At 44.3% G+C, this 14,874-nt stretch overlaps 1 protein-coding gene across 1 annotated transcript in view; it reads left to right on the top strand.

Moving 5' to 3' along the window:
- The first annotated feature begins 1,017 nt into the window (after nt 1–1,017).
- LOC130306275 (zinc finger protein 268-like) overlaps nt 1,018–14,874 on the top strand; it is a 189,915-nt gene continuing 176,058 nt past the window's right edge. Inside the window, exons 1-2 of the mRNA XM_056552087.1 lie at nt 1,018–1,901; nt 12,565–12,712. Coding sequence (XP_056408062.1) covers nt 12,635–12,712 — 78 coding nt within the window. The 5' untranslated portion in view covers nt 1,018–1,901; nt 12,565–12,634. The remainder of the gene's footprint in view (nt 1,902–12,564; nt 12,713–14,874) is intronic.

The following is a 14,874-nucleotide window of genomic DNA, read 5'->3' as shown; positions in this document are numbered from 1 at the left end:
TCAAAGAAGACCCTTTTTTAAAGGAAGCACTAGGAGTTAATGATTTTAGACCAAATTTTATTTACTGGCGAGCGAGAACAGTAGCCCAAGAAATTGCACCTTCATATCCTAAATTAAATAAAATAATTAAAAAAAGATCTAATAAAATTAAAAGGTTCATTTAAATGTAATGAAAGGAGATGTACTTGTTCACACATGGAGGACGGGAAACAGAGCATAAGGAGTGCGTCAACGGGTGAAGTAATCCCGATACAATCAAAATTAAATTGTGCCAGTAACTATGTAATTTATGTGCTGGAGTGTCCATGCGGGACCCAATATGTGGGCCGCACGTCACAAACACTCCAAAAAAGAATAAATTCGCACAGATTTAATATTAAACACAAATATCCAAAACAAAGTATTTCCCGTCATTTTGCAATGTGCCACAATGCAGACCCAGGGTTTCTACGGGTAATTCCAGTAGAACAAATAGTGGAAGGTTTACGGAGATTTTCCACCCTATGTAGAAGAGAGAGTTTTTATATTTTTAAACTTAACACACTGGTCCCTAATAGTTTTAATGAATGTATAGAACGGGTATAAGAATAAATGCAGTTTGTTTGACTTTTTGTATATTTTGTGTTAACCAATGGATAATTGTTTCTGGGTGAAAATGGGGTCATGGAGCTAGATAAAAAAGGAGCACGTTTGTTAGGAATATATATCCCTGAGGAAGGGGAATTATCCCTGCAACGCGTCGGATCTGATTGTATTGGCCTTTTTATGAACATTTTAACTGAATAAATTGTCATTTTGCATGAAGTATTGGTGGATCGCAGTGATTGCTGTGAATTTTTTTTTGGTCAGATCCGAAAAAGGAAAGAGAAGAAGAAAAAAAAGAAAAAAAGTGTGCAGAGTACCTAGTTGCGCGTGTTAAAGGTGCTAGATTAAAGGCTGGCCAGATAGGGGGGGGGGGGGGGGTTTAAGGACAGAGAAACCCCTCTCATTGAAGTAAGTAGGAATGTCATATCGATGCATGAATTGGCTACATCTGAACATCGATCCTGTCCGCTCTCATATTTTTGCTTTTTTTCTATTTTTCAAAGGCCAGACTCATAATAGTTGCAGACAGAAGATGCAGGAAGTAGAAGATTATCTGTGCTGCCCCCTCTTATTATGTGTGCCGGTCCCCTCTTATCAGGGCCGGCCCCCTCTTATTATGTGTGCCGCACCCCCTCTTGTTATGTGTACCGGCCCCCCCTCTTATTATCTGTGCCGGCCCCCTCATATTATGTGTGCTGGGCCCCTCTTCACTAAATAGGCTGCTGGGAGCAGGTGGGATGGACAACAGGGAATGTGCTGCCCCTTCCTATCTGTCCACAGGTGGAAACACGGAGGGGGCTATAGCCCTTACAAGGAGAAAAAAGGAAAATTACATTTAAAAGAATTAATTTACATATTTAAATATAATAAAAAGCTCCTCCTCCGCATTTAGCCGACCCCACAATCTCTCTCCTAACCCCTTATGGTCATCGCCACATTTTGCAAATCGGAACTGTGTTGCTTTATGCATTAATAATTAAGAGATTTCAAGATTGTTTTTTTGTGACATATTTTACTTTAACATAGTGGTAAATTTTTGTTGATCCTTGTATCATTTCTTTGTAAAAAAAATTCCCAAATTTCATGAAAAAATTGAAACATCTGCATTTTTGTAAATTAGAAATTCTCTGCTTGTAAGGAAAAGAAACATGGCAAATAAATTATATATTCATTCATATATACAATATGTTTACTTTATGTTGCATCATATAGTGGACATGTTTAATTTTTATTTTTTGTTTAAGTGTAGTTTAGTGTACAAAACTATGAAAAAGCATCATGAAACCCAGGAGTAAGAAGCAAATACATTCAAGCAAGTATGTAACACATAATACGATATGAGCCAGGAACATAGCAAAACCTTAGGAACTACACAGTCACAACAATGGCGGAAATATCACCAGTGGGGGATAGGGTTAAGCCGATAGTTAAGTTGTGATGAGCGATGCTTCCTATGTTGGAAAAGGTTGGAAACAGTTATTTTTAAGCGTATTCCACTAATTAACATATAGAAGGAACTTATCCGTATTACCGCATTCAGTGTTATTCTCCAGGGGTTCCGTCCGGTACTTTTTTGGAGTCCTCGCTGTACTACAGTCCGGTTTGGTTTGAAGGTGCCGGTCTATAAAGAGAATGACCTTTTCCAACATAGGAAGCATCGCTCATCACAACTTAACTATCAGCTTAAGTGGAACAAATATATGTTTCCTTTCTGCTATATTAGGTAGGCATTTTTGGATATACCGTATTTTTCGCCCTATAGGACGCACCGGCGTATAAGACGCACCCAATTTTTAGGGGCAAAATCTAAAAAAATAAAGATTTTGAACCCAATAGTGGTCTTCAACCTGCGAACCTCCAGATGGTGCAAAACTACAACTCCCAGCATGCCCGGACAGCCGTTGGTTGTTCGAGCATGCTGGGAGTTGTAGTTTTGCAACATCTGGAGGTCCGCAGATTGAAGACCACTGCAGCAGGAGGTAATACTCACGTGTCCCCGCCGCTCCGGACCCGTCACCGCTGCCCTGGATGTCGCTCCATCGCTGTCGCCGTGTCCCCGTCGCTCCAGAACGTCTCTGCTGCCGGCCGGGTATCCTCGCTCTCCGTCGCCGCCATCACGTCGTTACGCACGACGACGCACGTACGTGATGACGAGGAAGGAGAGCGCCGGCCATACAGGGGATCCCTGAACGGAGAAGACACCGAGGAGGCAGGTATGGTCCCTCCCGGTGTCCTGTAAGCACTAACCCGGCTATTCAGTCGGGCTGTTCGGGACCGCCGCGGTGAAATCGCGTCGGTCCCGAACAGCCCGACTGAACAGCCGGGTTAGTGTCACTTTCCCTTCAGACGCGGCGGTCAGCTTTGATCGCCGCATCTGAAGGGTTAATACAGGGCATCACCGCGATCGGTGATGTCCTGTATTAGCCGCGGGTCCCGGCCGTTGATGGCCGCAGGGACCGCCGCGATAGGGGTGTATTCGCCGTATAAGACGCACCGACTTTTTCCCCCCAGTTTTGGGGAAGAATAAGTGCGTCTTATACGGTGAAAAATACGGTACATTGCAACTACAGTGTCAACATCAAATAACCATATTGAATACTTTTAACTACAACTAAAAGATGGTTACATTATTGTATCTCTTCAGAATTCAACCTCATCACCTCTCTAACACTTCAACTCAGAAGTAAAGTGGATAATTGACCCGGCAAGATTCATTGATACTAACAACACCCCTAGCTTGTTGAAACCTCAATTGCTTTCAAAATTTCAATATTTGGCCGGGTTCACACTGTGGAATCACCAGACAAAATTTCTGCCAGAGATCCCACAGGCGGCACTAGGACTGTTCGGACTGCATTTCCGTCTCTATAGACGGCAATGCGTTTCTGTGCGGGTCCGACGAAAGATCCACTCAAAAATGCATTGCTGTCTATGGGGACGGACGGCAATGCAGTCTGCGCCGCCCATGTGATCTCTGGCAGAAATTCCATCCGGAGATTCCACAGTGTGAACCTGGCCTTAGGGGTCTATTCACACGGCAGAATTTCTGCTTGCAGAACCAAAAAGTATGGTAGGTGGACCCCATTCCCCACCCACCCTACAACTCCAGCATTGCGCGGAGATGTCAGGATTCAATTTATGGAGTAGTTCAGGGGTATGATACCAGCCCATTAATAATTTGTGTTGGGTTTCCTTATAGAAAGTACAGATGGAAGCCTGACGCTGGGTTCATACCGCAGAATTTCCGTGGGGATTACCACTTGGGAGGTCTGCACAGATTCCTCTGCAGCAGAGTCCCATTAAATTCAACAGGAGACTCTGCTGCTCTGTGCAAACGGCGGAATTTCTGTGCCAGATGTTTCCATGTCCCCACAAAGAACGAACACGTTCATTCTTTGTGCGGAGACCGTACGAAATGCATAGCCGTCTATGAAAAGGTGCATTCCAGATTATGTATCTGAAGATAATGGAGCTGGTCAGAGGAAAGAAACCCATGTCTAGAGCTCAACTGGTCACATGACTATAGGGAGCAAGTGAAGGGATCTACAACATCCGCATAGAAGAAGAGCCCCCCCTTGAACCCCGCATCTTTACGAGCAGTGAGGGCAAATGGAATGTTCCAGCAATAGGTAGACTAATTGTCCCGGAGTGTAGTCACCAGGGGGCGGAACAGCTGCTTTTTGATCCAGGATAAAGCAGAGAAGAGATGGAGAGGGGCCCATTGAATTCTAAGTTGCGGACATTCTGGGCCTTAGCCATTATGGCCTCCTTCAGGGCAAAATCATACACGCAGCAGATTACATCCCAGGGTACGCCAGAGGAGTTCTTTGGGTGAAGTGCACGATGGGCCCTGTCCAGTTTGCTTTTGCGAGAGGACGGTTCACCAAGTATGAGATTGAAAATGGCCTCAAGGGTTACCTGGAGGTCCCCATCATGGGTTGCCTCAGGAAGACCGCAAATCCTGATGTTACGTCTACCACGGTTTTCCACATGACTGTGAAAGTTGTTGAGATTTAGGCCCTAGTAGAGTCATGGTCCCTCCAGGACCTCCAACCCATCAGAAACATGCTGTAGGTCACATCTGAGCAAGGAAATTTCCACCCTACAGGTCTCCTTCACCTCCAAGATCAAAGACCAAAAGTCCTCCTTGGTAGGCATTTGGGAAAGTAGTTGGCCTCAGTCAGGTAGCACAGGAGAAGGGCCCGAGGCAGTCCAGGTTGGAATCAGTTTATTATCCCATGCTGTGGCTGCCATAGAAAAAAATGTGAAAAAATATTCTCAGCTCACCACCCCTAGGACAGCATTCACATTGATGTATAGATGATCAGCAGGTCAGTGGATATCGGGAGCACGGAGGCAGCGAGCCGTATTCCGTATAGACAACTCGAAACAAAGAAAGGATGTATCCAGCTCACCGAAGGAATAGAATTAAAACATAACTTTTACTGTTCCGGACTAAAACATGTTAACCAATAAGTGAAAAAGGGGGTGACAGTGCATTAAAAGCAACTTGCCGACGCGAGTCAGGTAGCACATGAGAAGGGCCCGAGGCAGTCCAGGTTGGAATCAGAGATCATTATCCCATGCTGTGGCTGTCATAGCGGGGAGGACAGAGGACCCTTTCTGCAAGGGGACGCCCTCATTAGGAGCAAAGGTCGTGCCCCAACATTCAGCTTACCCCTATCAGATACCCTCTGTTGCTTAGACAGGCAGATGCAGGGGTCATCATGGTAGGACAGGCAACTGGAGGGGAGATGGAAACACATAGGTGTTGGTGAGGGCCCACTGCAGGGACTGGAACAGGAGTCAAAGGAGACTGGGTCAATACTTGCTGAGGTTGGCGGACTACAAGTCCCAGGATGGCTAATGGAGATACAAGAGTCACTCGCCAACCCTGTGGATGCTCCCAGAGTATGAGGCAGTTACAGTGATGGTAACGATGGTGGCCGAAGAGGTGAGGATGGGAAAGGAACTTTTTGAGGAACTAGAAGCAGCCCGATCCAGCGGCCGGCCGATCTCACTAACATGTTGTAGTCCTAATTTTTTTTTATTTTTTACAAGGAGTAAAAGGAGAAAAAGCCCCTCAAAATTTGTAACCCTGTTTCCTCCGAACACTGAAATACCCCATATGTGGACATAAAGTGCTGTGCAGGCGCACAACAGGGCTCAGAAGGAAAGGAGCAACATTTGGCATTTGAGAGAATTTGGCTGGAATAGTTTTTTGGGGCCAGGTCACACTTACAAAGCCCCCATGTGCCAGGACAGTGGAAACCCCCCTCATGTGAAACCATTTTGGAAACTACATCCCTAGAGGAATGTATTAGGGGTTCAGTGAGCATTTACACCCCACACGCCCACAACAGTGGGCCATGAAAATGAGACATTTTATATGTTACACTAAAATGCTTGTGTAGCCCCTAATATTTCATTCTTACAAGGGGTAAAAGAAGAAAAAGCCCCCCAACATGTGTAACACTTTCTCCTGAGTAATAGAAATACCCCATATGTGGACATAAAGTGTTCAGCGGGCGCACGGCAGGGCTCAGAAGGGAAGAAGCGTCATTTGGCATGCTGGGAGTTGCAGTTTTGCATCAGCTAGAGGGAAAAAGTGCTAATAGCTGTTACATAACTCCAACTCCTAACATACAGAGCAAAAGGCATGCTGGGAGTTGTTGTTGTGTGCCTCCAGCTGTTGCATGACTACAACTCCCAGCAGTCCACTTGGCTGTGCATTCTGGGAGTTGTACTTATGCAATAGCAGAAGGTGCAAAACTCACCTGCTGTTGCTGCCGTCCCCATCTGTGCCCACTTATGGGGATAGAACATTGATCCAGGGATTTATTCTGATCAAGTGGTGTAACTATAGGGGTCACAGTTGTTACCAGGCTCCTTAGTCCTGCAGGCCCCCACTATAGGGTCCAGAAGTTTGTAGTTGCTCCTCTGCTTTACCCTCTCCTCCAGCATTCAGTCCAGAGGAAAAGTCTGCACTCTCCTCTCCTCAACCCCCTCATCTTGTCTGGGAAATCTGAGCCTCCTCTTCCCTCTGTATCTTCTCCTCCTCCCCCTCTATCTTCTCCCTCTATATCTTCTCCTCCTCCCTCTGTATCTCTTCCTCCTCCCTCTGTATCTTCTCCTCCTTCTCTGTATCTTCTCCTCCTCTGTATCTCTTCCTCCTCCCTCTGTATCTTCTCCTCCTCTGTATCTTCTCCTCCTCCCTCTGTATCTTCTCCTCCTCCCTCTGTATCTTCTCCTCCTCCCTCTGTATCTTCTCCTCCTCCCTCTGTATCTTCTCCTCCTCCCTCTGTATCTTCTCCTCCTCCCTCTGTATCTTCTCCTCCTCCCTCTGTATCTTCTTCTCCTCCTCCTCCCTCTGTATCTCTTCCTCCTCCCTCTGTATCTTCTCCTCCTCCTCCTCTGTATCTTCTCCTCCTCTGTATCTTCACCTCCTCCTCCCACTGTATCTTCTCCTCCTCCCCCTCTATCTTCTCCCTCTGTATCTTCTCCTCCTCCCTCTGTATCTCTTCCTCCTCCCTCTGTATCTTCTCCTCCTCCTCTGTATCTTCTCCTCCTCTGTATCTCTTCCTCCTCTGTATCTCTTCCTCCTCCCTCTGTATCTTCTCCTCCTCCTCCCTCTGTATCTTCTCCTCCTCCCTCTGTATCTTCTCCTCCTCCCTCTGTATCTTCTCCTCCTCCCTCTGTATCTTCTCCTCCTCCTCCCTCTGTATCTCTTCCTCCTCCCTCTGTATCTTCTCCTCCTCCTCTGTATCTTCTCCTCCTCCTCTGTATCTTCTCCTCCTCCTCTGTATCTTCTCCTCCTCCTCCCTCTGTATCTTCTCCTCCTCCTCCCTCTGTATCTTCTCCTCCTCCCTCTGTATCTTCTCCTCCTCCCTCTGTATCTTCTCCTCCTCCTCCCTCTGTATCTCTTCCTCCTCCCTCTGTATCTTCTCCTCCTCCTCCCTCTGTATCTTCTCCTCCTCCTCCCTCTGTATCTTCTCCTCCCTCTGTATCTTTTCCTCCTCCACCTCCCTCTGTATCTTTTCCTCCTCCACCTCCCTCTGTATCTTTTCCTCCTCCCTCTGTATCTTCCCCTCCTCCTCCCTCTGTATCTTCCCCTCCTCCTCCCTCTGTATCTTCTCCTCCCTCTGTATCTTCTCCTCCTCCCTCTGTATCTTTTCCTCCTTCCTCTGTATCTTCTCCTCCTCCTTCCTCTGTATCTTCTCCTCCTCCTCCCTCTGTATCTTCTCCTCCTCCTCCCTCTGTATCTTCTCCTCCTCCTCCCTCTGTATCTTCTCCTCCTCCTCCCTCTGTATCTTCTCCTCCTCCTCCTGTATCTTCTCCTCCTCCTCCTCTGTATCTTCTCCTCCTCCTCCTCTGTATCTTCTTCTCCTCCTCCTCTGTATCTTCTCCTCCTCCTCCTCTGTATCTTCTCCTCCTCCTCCTCTGTATCTTCTCCTCCTCCCTCTGTATCTCCTCTTCCTCCTCCCTCTGTATCTTCTCCTCCTCCTCCTCTGTATCTTCTCCTCCTCCTCCTCTGTATCTTCTCCTCCTCCTCCTCTGTATCTTCCCCTCCTCCCTGTGTCACTCACTTACTAGTCAACTTTAACTCCTGACACTTTTATCTATGTTGTTATGTTAAAACCAAATAAACTATGGGGGAGATTTACCAAAACCTGTCCAGAGGAAAAGTTGCTGAGTTGCCCTTAGCAACCAATCAGATCGCGTCTTTTATTTTTGGAAAGGCCATTGAGAAATGAAACAAGTGATCTGATTGGTCTCTATGGGCAACTCTGCAATTTTTCCTCAGAACAGGTTGTGATAAATCTCCCCTTATGTTTTATTAAACCCAGAAAATACACGTATCTGAGCATTAGATGGCTATGCTGCATTTACAATACTTATAATACGTATTTATGGTAACATACAGGTCAGCACACATGCTTTGCTCAGTTTTCTAGGTATTTCTGATGTGATAGCTTTTATGGGCGCGTTCACTGCTTACTGGGATTTGTAGTGCACCAACTGGACACAGCACTGCAGGTTACAGGACGTCATCGTCTTAGGTCAGCCCAATGATTAATATTTTACTAAGTTTGCTTTTGTATTTATAGAATTTGGTGAAGGCTTTCTGGGATCAGTAGTCCTTGCTCTCTCTCTCTCTCTATAAAATGGCAGCCGCAGTGCAGTATATAGGGCTTTATTGGACGTCCTTGGCTTGTGGGACATCCAGTCTTCTCCCGGGAGGAAGGAAATGCCGCACATCATCCACCACTTCTTATGGTGTCATCTAAGAGACCCCCAATAACTGTGTATAGAGTATCAGTGCACAAAGAGCGGACAGTGTGATATAGTGCGATAATATCTACCGTATGTCTGTGTATATAGGGAGTTATACATAATCCACACATATACAGCTCTACTGTGTACACATACAGCTCAGCTACATGTACATTACACATATACAGCTCTACTGTGTACACATACAGCTCAGCTACATGCACATTACACATATACAGCTCTACTGTGTACACATACAGCTCAGCTACATGCACATTACACATATACAGCTCTACTGTGTACACATACAGCTCAGCTACATGTACATTACACATATACAGCTCTACTGTGTACACATACAGCTCAGCTACATGCACATTACACATATACAGCTCTACTGTGTACACATACAGCTCAGCTACATGCACATTACACATATACAGCTCTACTGTGTACACATACAGCTCAGCTACATGTACATAACACATATACAGCTCTACTGTGTACACATACAGCTCAGCTACATGTACATTACACATATACAGCTCTACTGTGTACACATACAGCTCAGCTACATGTACATTACACATATACAGCTCTACTGTGTACACATACAGCTCAGCTACATGTACATTACACATATACAGCTCTACTGTGTACACATACAGCTCAGCTACATGTACATTACACATATACAGCTCTACTGTGTACACATACAGCTCAGCTACATGCACATTACACATATACAGCTCTACTGTGTACACATACAGCTCAGCTACATGCACATTACACATATACAGCTCTACTGTGTACACCTACAGCTCAGCTACATGTACATTACACATATACAGCTCTACTGTGTACACATACAGCTCAGCTACATGTACATTACACATATACAGTTCTACTGTGTACACATACAGCTCAGTTACATGTACATTACACATATACAGCACTACTGTGTACACATACAGCTCAGCTACATGCACATTACACATATACAGCACTACAGTGTACACATACAGCTCAGTTTCATGTACATTACACATATACAGCACTACTGTGTACACATACAGCTCAGCTACATGTACATTACACATATAAAGCTCTACTGTGTACACATACAGCTCAGCTACATGTACATTACACATATACAGCTCTACTGTGTACACATACAGCTCAGCTACATGCACATTACACATATACAGCTCTACTGTGTACACATACAGCTCAGCTACATGTACATTACACACATACAGCTCTACTGTGTACACATACAGCTCAGCTACATGTACATTACACACAGCTCTACTGTGTACACATACAGCTCAGCTACATGCACATTACACATATACAGCTCTACTGTGTACACATACAGCTCAGCTACATGTACATTACACATATACAGCTCTACTGTGTACACATACAGCTCAGCTACATGCACATTACACATATACAGCTCTACAGTGTACACATACAGCTCAGCTACATGTACATTACACACAGCTCTACTGTGTACACAAACAGTTCAGCTACATGTACATTACACATATACAGCTCTACTGTGTACACATACAGCTCAGCTACATGCATATTACACATATACAGCTCTACTGTGTACACATACAGCTCAGCTACATGTACATTACACATATACAGCACTACTGTGTACACATACAGCTCAGTTACATGTACATTACACATATACAGCTCAGCTACATGTACATTACACATATACAGCTCTACTGTGTACACATACAGCTCAGCTACATGTACATTACACACATACAGCTCAGCTACATGTACATTACACATATACAGCTCTACTGTGTACACATACAGCTCAGCTACATGCACATTACACATATACAGCTCTACTGTGTACACATACAGCTCAGCTACATGCACATTACACACAGCTCTACTGTGTACACATACAGCTCAGCTACATGTACATTACACATATACAGCTCTACTGTGTACACATACAGCTCAGCTACATGTACATTACACATATACAGCTCTACTGTGTACACATACAGCTCAGCTACATGCACATTACACACAGCTCTACTGTGTACACATACAGCTCAGCTACATGTACATTACACATATACAGCTCTACTGTGTACACATACAGCTCAGCTACATGCACATTACACATATACAGCTCTACTGTGTACACATACAGCTCAGCTACATGTACATTACACATATACAGCTCTACTGTGTACACACAGCTCAGCTACATGCACATTACACACATACAGCTCTACTGTGTACACATACAGCTCAGCTACATGTACATTACACATATACAGCTCTACTGTGTACACATACAGCTCAGCTACATGCACATTACACATATACAGCTCTGTGTACACATACAGCTCAGCTACATGCACATTACACATATACAGCTCTACTGTGTACACATACAGCTCAGCTACATGTACATTACACATATACAGCTCTACTGTGTACACATACAGCTCAGCTACATGTACATTACACATATACAGCTCTACTGTGTACACATACAGCTCAGCTACATGTACATTACACATATACAGCTCTACTGTGTACACATACAGCTCAGCTACATGTACATTACACATATACAGCACTACTGTGTACACATACAGCTCAGCTACATGCACATTACACATATACAGCACTACTGTGTACACATACAGCTCAGCTACATGCACATTACACATATACAGCTCTACTGTGTACACATACAGCTCAGCTACATGTACATTACACATATACAGCTCTACTGTGTACACATACAGCTCAGCTACATGCACATTACACATATACAGCTCTAGTGTGTACACATACAGCTCAGCTACATGCACATTACACATATACAGATCAGCTACATGTACATTACACATATACAGCTCAGCTACATGCACATTACACATATACAGCTCTACTGTGTACACATACAGCTCAGCTACATGTACATTACACATATACAGCTCTACTGTGTACACATACAGCTCAGCTACATGTACATTACACATATACAGCTCTACTGTGTACACATACAGCTCAGCTACATGTACATTACACATATACAGCTCTACTGTGTACACATACAGCTCAGCTACATGTACATTACACATATACAGCTCTACTGTGCACACATACAGCTCAGCTACATGTACATTACACATATACAGCTCTACTGTGTACACATACAGCTCAGCTACATGCACATTACACACAGCTCTGCTGCAGACATATATAACACACACATACACAGCTCTGCACCACGCACATCACACACACACAGCTCTGCTGCATACACATAACTTCAGCTCATCCAGCAGCGATCACAACCAGCACAGCAGAGTCCTGCATACACTGAGCAGATGAGCCTAGAGCAGCAGCCCCTGATCATGTGACTCCTCCTCCTCCATGTGACTGATCACATGACGGTGACATCATCGCAGGTCCTGTAAGCACACGGCTCCTGTACAGTCTGCAGGTGGAGGTATATACTGTTGTGGTGACATCAGGAGCGCTGGGGGAGGAGATATTACTATTAACCCCTTCAGATCCACAAGGTTTTATGACTTAAGGAAGAAAATAACAAGATCCAGAACTTTCTGTGTATTTGTCTCTTTCTCCGTCTGTTGTTGTTTCTATTAGCAGCCGCCATTTCTCATCGTCTCCTCTTCTTCTCTTCAGGTTTCTCCAATCCAGGATCCTCTGCTGATATCTTCTATATAAGAGAATTCTCCTGGATGACCCATCAACCATGGAGAGAGACAGGAACAAGATGGCCGACAGGATCATAAACCTCACCCTACAGATACTCTTCCGGCTTACTGGAGAGGTGAGGGATTCTGGGAGTGATGTCACATGACCTCATTCTTATCTATGTAATAACAGATGGATATGACTGGAGAGGTGAGGGATTCTGGGAGTGATGTCACATGACCTCATTCTTATCTATGTAATAACAGATGGATATGACTGGAGAGGTGAGGGATTCTGGGAGTGATGTCACATGACCTCATTCTTATCTATGTAATAACAGATGGATATGACTGGAGAGGTGAGGGATTCTGGGAGTGATGTCACATGACCTTATTCTTATCTATGTAATAACAGATGGATATGACAGGAGAGGTGAGGGATTCTGGGAGTGATGTCACATGACCTCATTCTTATCTATGTAGTAACAGATGGATATGAATGGAGAGGTGAGGGATTCTGGGAGTGATGTCACATGACCTCATTCTTATCTATGTAATAACAGATGTTTATGACTGGAGAGGTGAGGGATTCTGGGAGTGATGTCACATGACCTTATTCTTATCTATGTAATAACAGATGGATATGACTGGAGAGGTGAGGGATTCTGGGAGTGATGTCACATGACCTTATTCTTATCTATGTAATAACAGATGGATATGACTGGAGAGGTGAGGGATTCTGGGAGTGATGTCACATGACCTTATTCTTATCTATGTAATAACAGATGGATATGACTGGAGAGGTGAGGGATTCTGGGAGTGGTGTCACATGACCTCATTCTTATCTATGGAATAACAGATGGATATGACTGGAGAGGTGAGGGATTCTGGTAGTGATGTCACATGACCTCATTCTTATCTATGTAATAACAGATGGATATGACTGGAGAGGTGAGGGATTCTGGGAGTGATGTCACATGACCTCATTCTTATCTATGTAATAACAGATGGATATGACTGGAAAGGTGAGGGATTCTGGGAGTGATGTCACATGACCTCATTCTTATCTATGTAATAACAGATGGATATGACTGGAGAGGTGAGGGATTCTGGGAGTGATTCCTCATGACCTCATTCTTATCTATGTAATAACAGATGGATATGACTGGAGAGGTGAGGGATTCTGGGAGTGATGTCACATGACCTCATTCTTATCTATGTAATAACAGATGGATATGACTGGAGAGGTGAGGGATTCTGGGAGTGATGTCACATGACCTCATTCTTATCTATGTAATAACAGATGGATATGACTGGAGAGGTGAGGGATTCTGGGAGTGATGTCACATGACCTCATTCTTATCTATTTAATAACAGATGGATATGACTGGAGAGGTGAGGGATTCTGGGAGTGATGTCACATGACCTCATTCTTATCTATGTAATAATAGAAGGATATGATTGGAGAGGTGAGAGATTCTGGGAGTGATGTCACATGACCTCATTCTTATCTATGTAATAACAGATGGATATGACTGGAGAGGTGAGGGATTCTGGGAGTGATGTCACATGACCCCATTCTTATCTATGTAATAACAGATGGATATGACTGTAGAGGTGAGGGATTCTGGGAGTGATGTCACATGACCTCATTGTTATCTATGTAAAAACAGATGGATATGACTGTAGAGGTGAGGGATTCTGGGAGTGATGTCACATGACCACATTCTTATCTATGTAATGACAGATGGATATGACTGGAGAGGTGAGGGATTCTGGGAGTGATGTCACATGACCTCATTCTTATCTATGTAATAACAGATGGATATGACTGGAGAGGTGAGGGATTCTGGGAGTGATGTCACATGACCTCATTCTTATCTATGTAATAACAGATGGATATGACTGGAGAGGTGAGGGATTCTGGGAGTGATGTCACATGACCACATTCTTATCTATGTAATAACAGATGGATATGACTGTAGAGGTGAGGGATTCTGGGAGTGATGTCACATGACCTCATTCTTATCTATTTAAAAACAGATGGATATGACTGTAGAGGTGAGGGATTCTGGGAGTGATGTCACATGACCTCATTCTTATCTTTGTAATAATAGATGTATATGACTGGAGAGGTGAGGGATTCTGGGAGTGATGTCACATGACCTCATTCTTATCTATGTAATAACAGATGGATATGACTGGAGAGGTGAGGGATTCTGGGAGTGATGTCACATGACCTCATTCTTATCTATGTAATGACAGATGGATATGACTGGAGAGGTGAGGGATTCTGGGA

Source organism: Hyla sarda, chromosome 1 (assembly GCF_029499605.1).
Source record: "Hyla sarda isolate aHylSar1 chromosome 1, aHylSar1.hap1, whole genome shotgun sequence".
Lineage (NCBI taxonomy): Eukaryota > Metazoa > Chordata > Amphibia > Anura > Hylidae > Hyla > Hyla sarda.
This window is presented reverse-complemented; position numbering and strand designations above follow the sequence as displayed.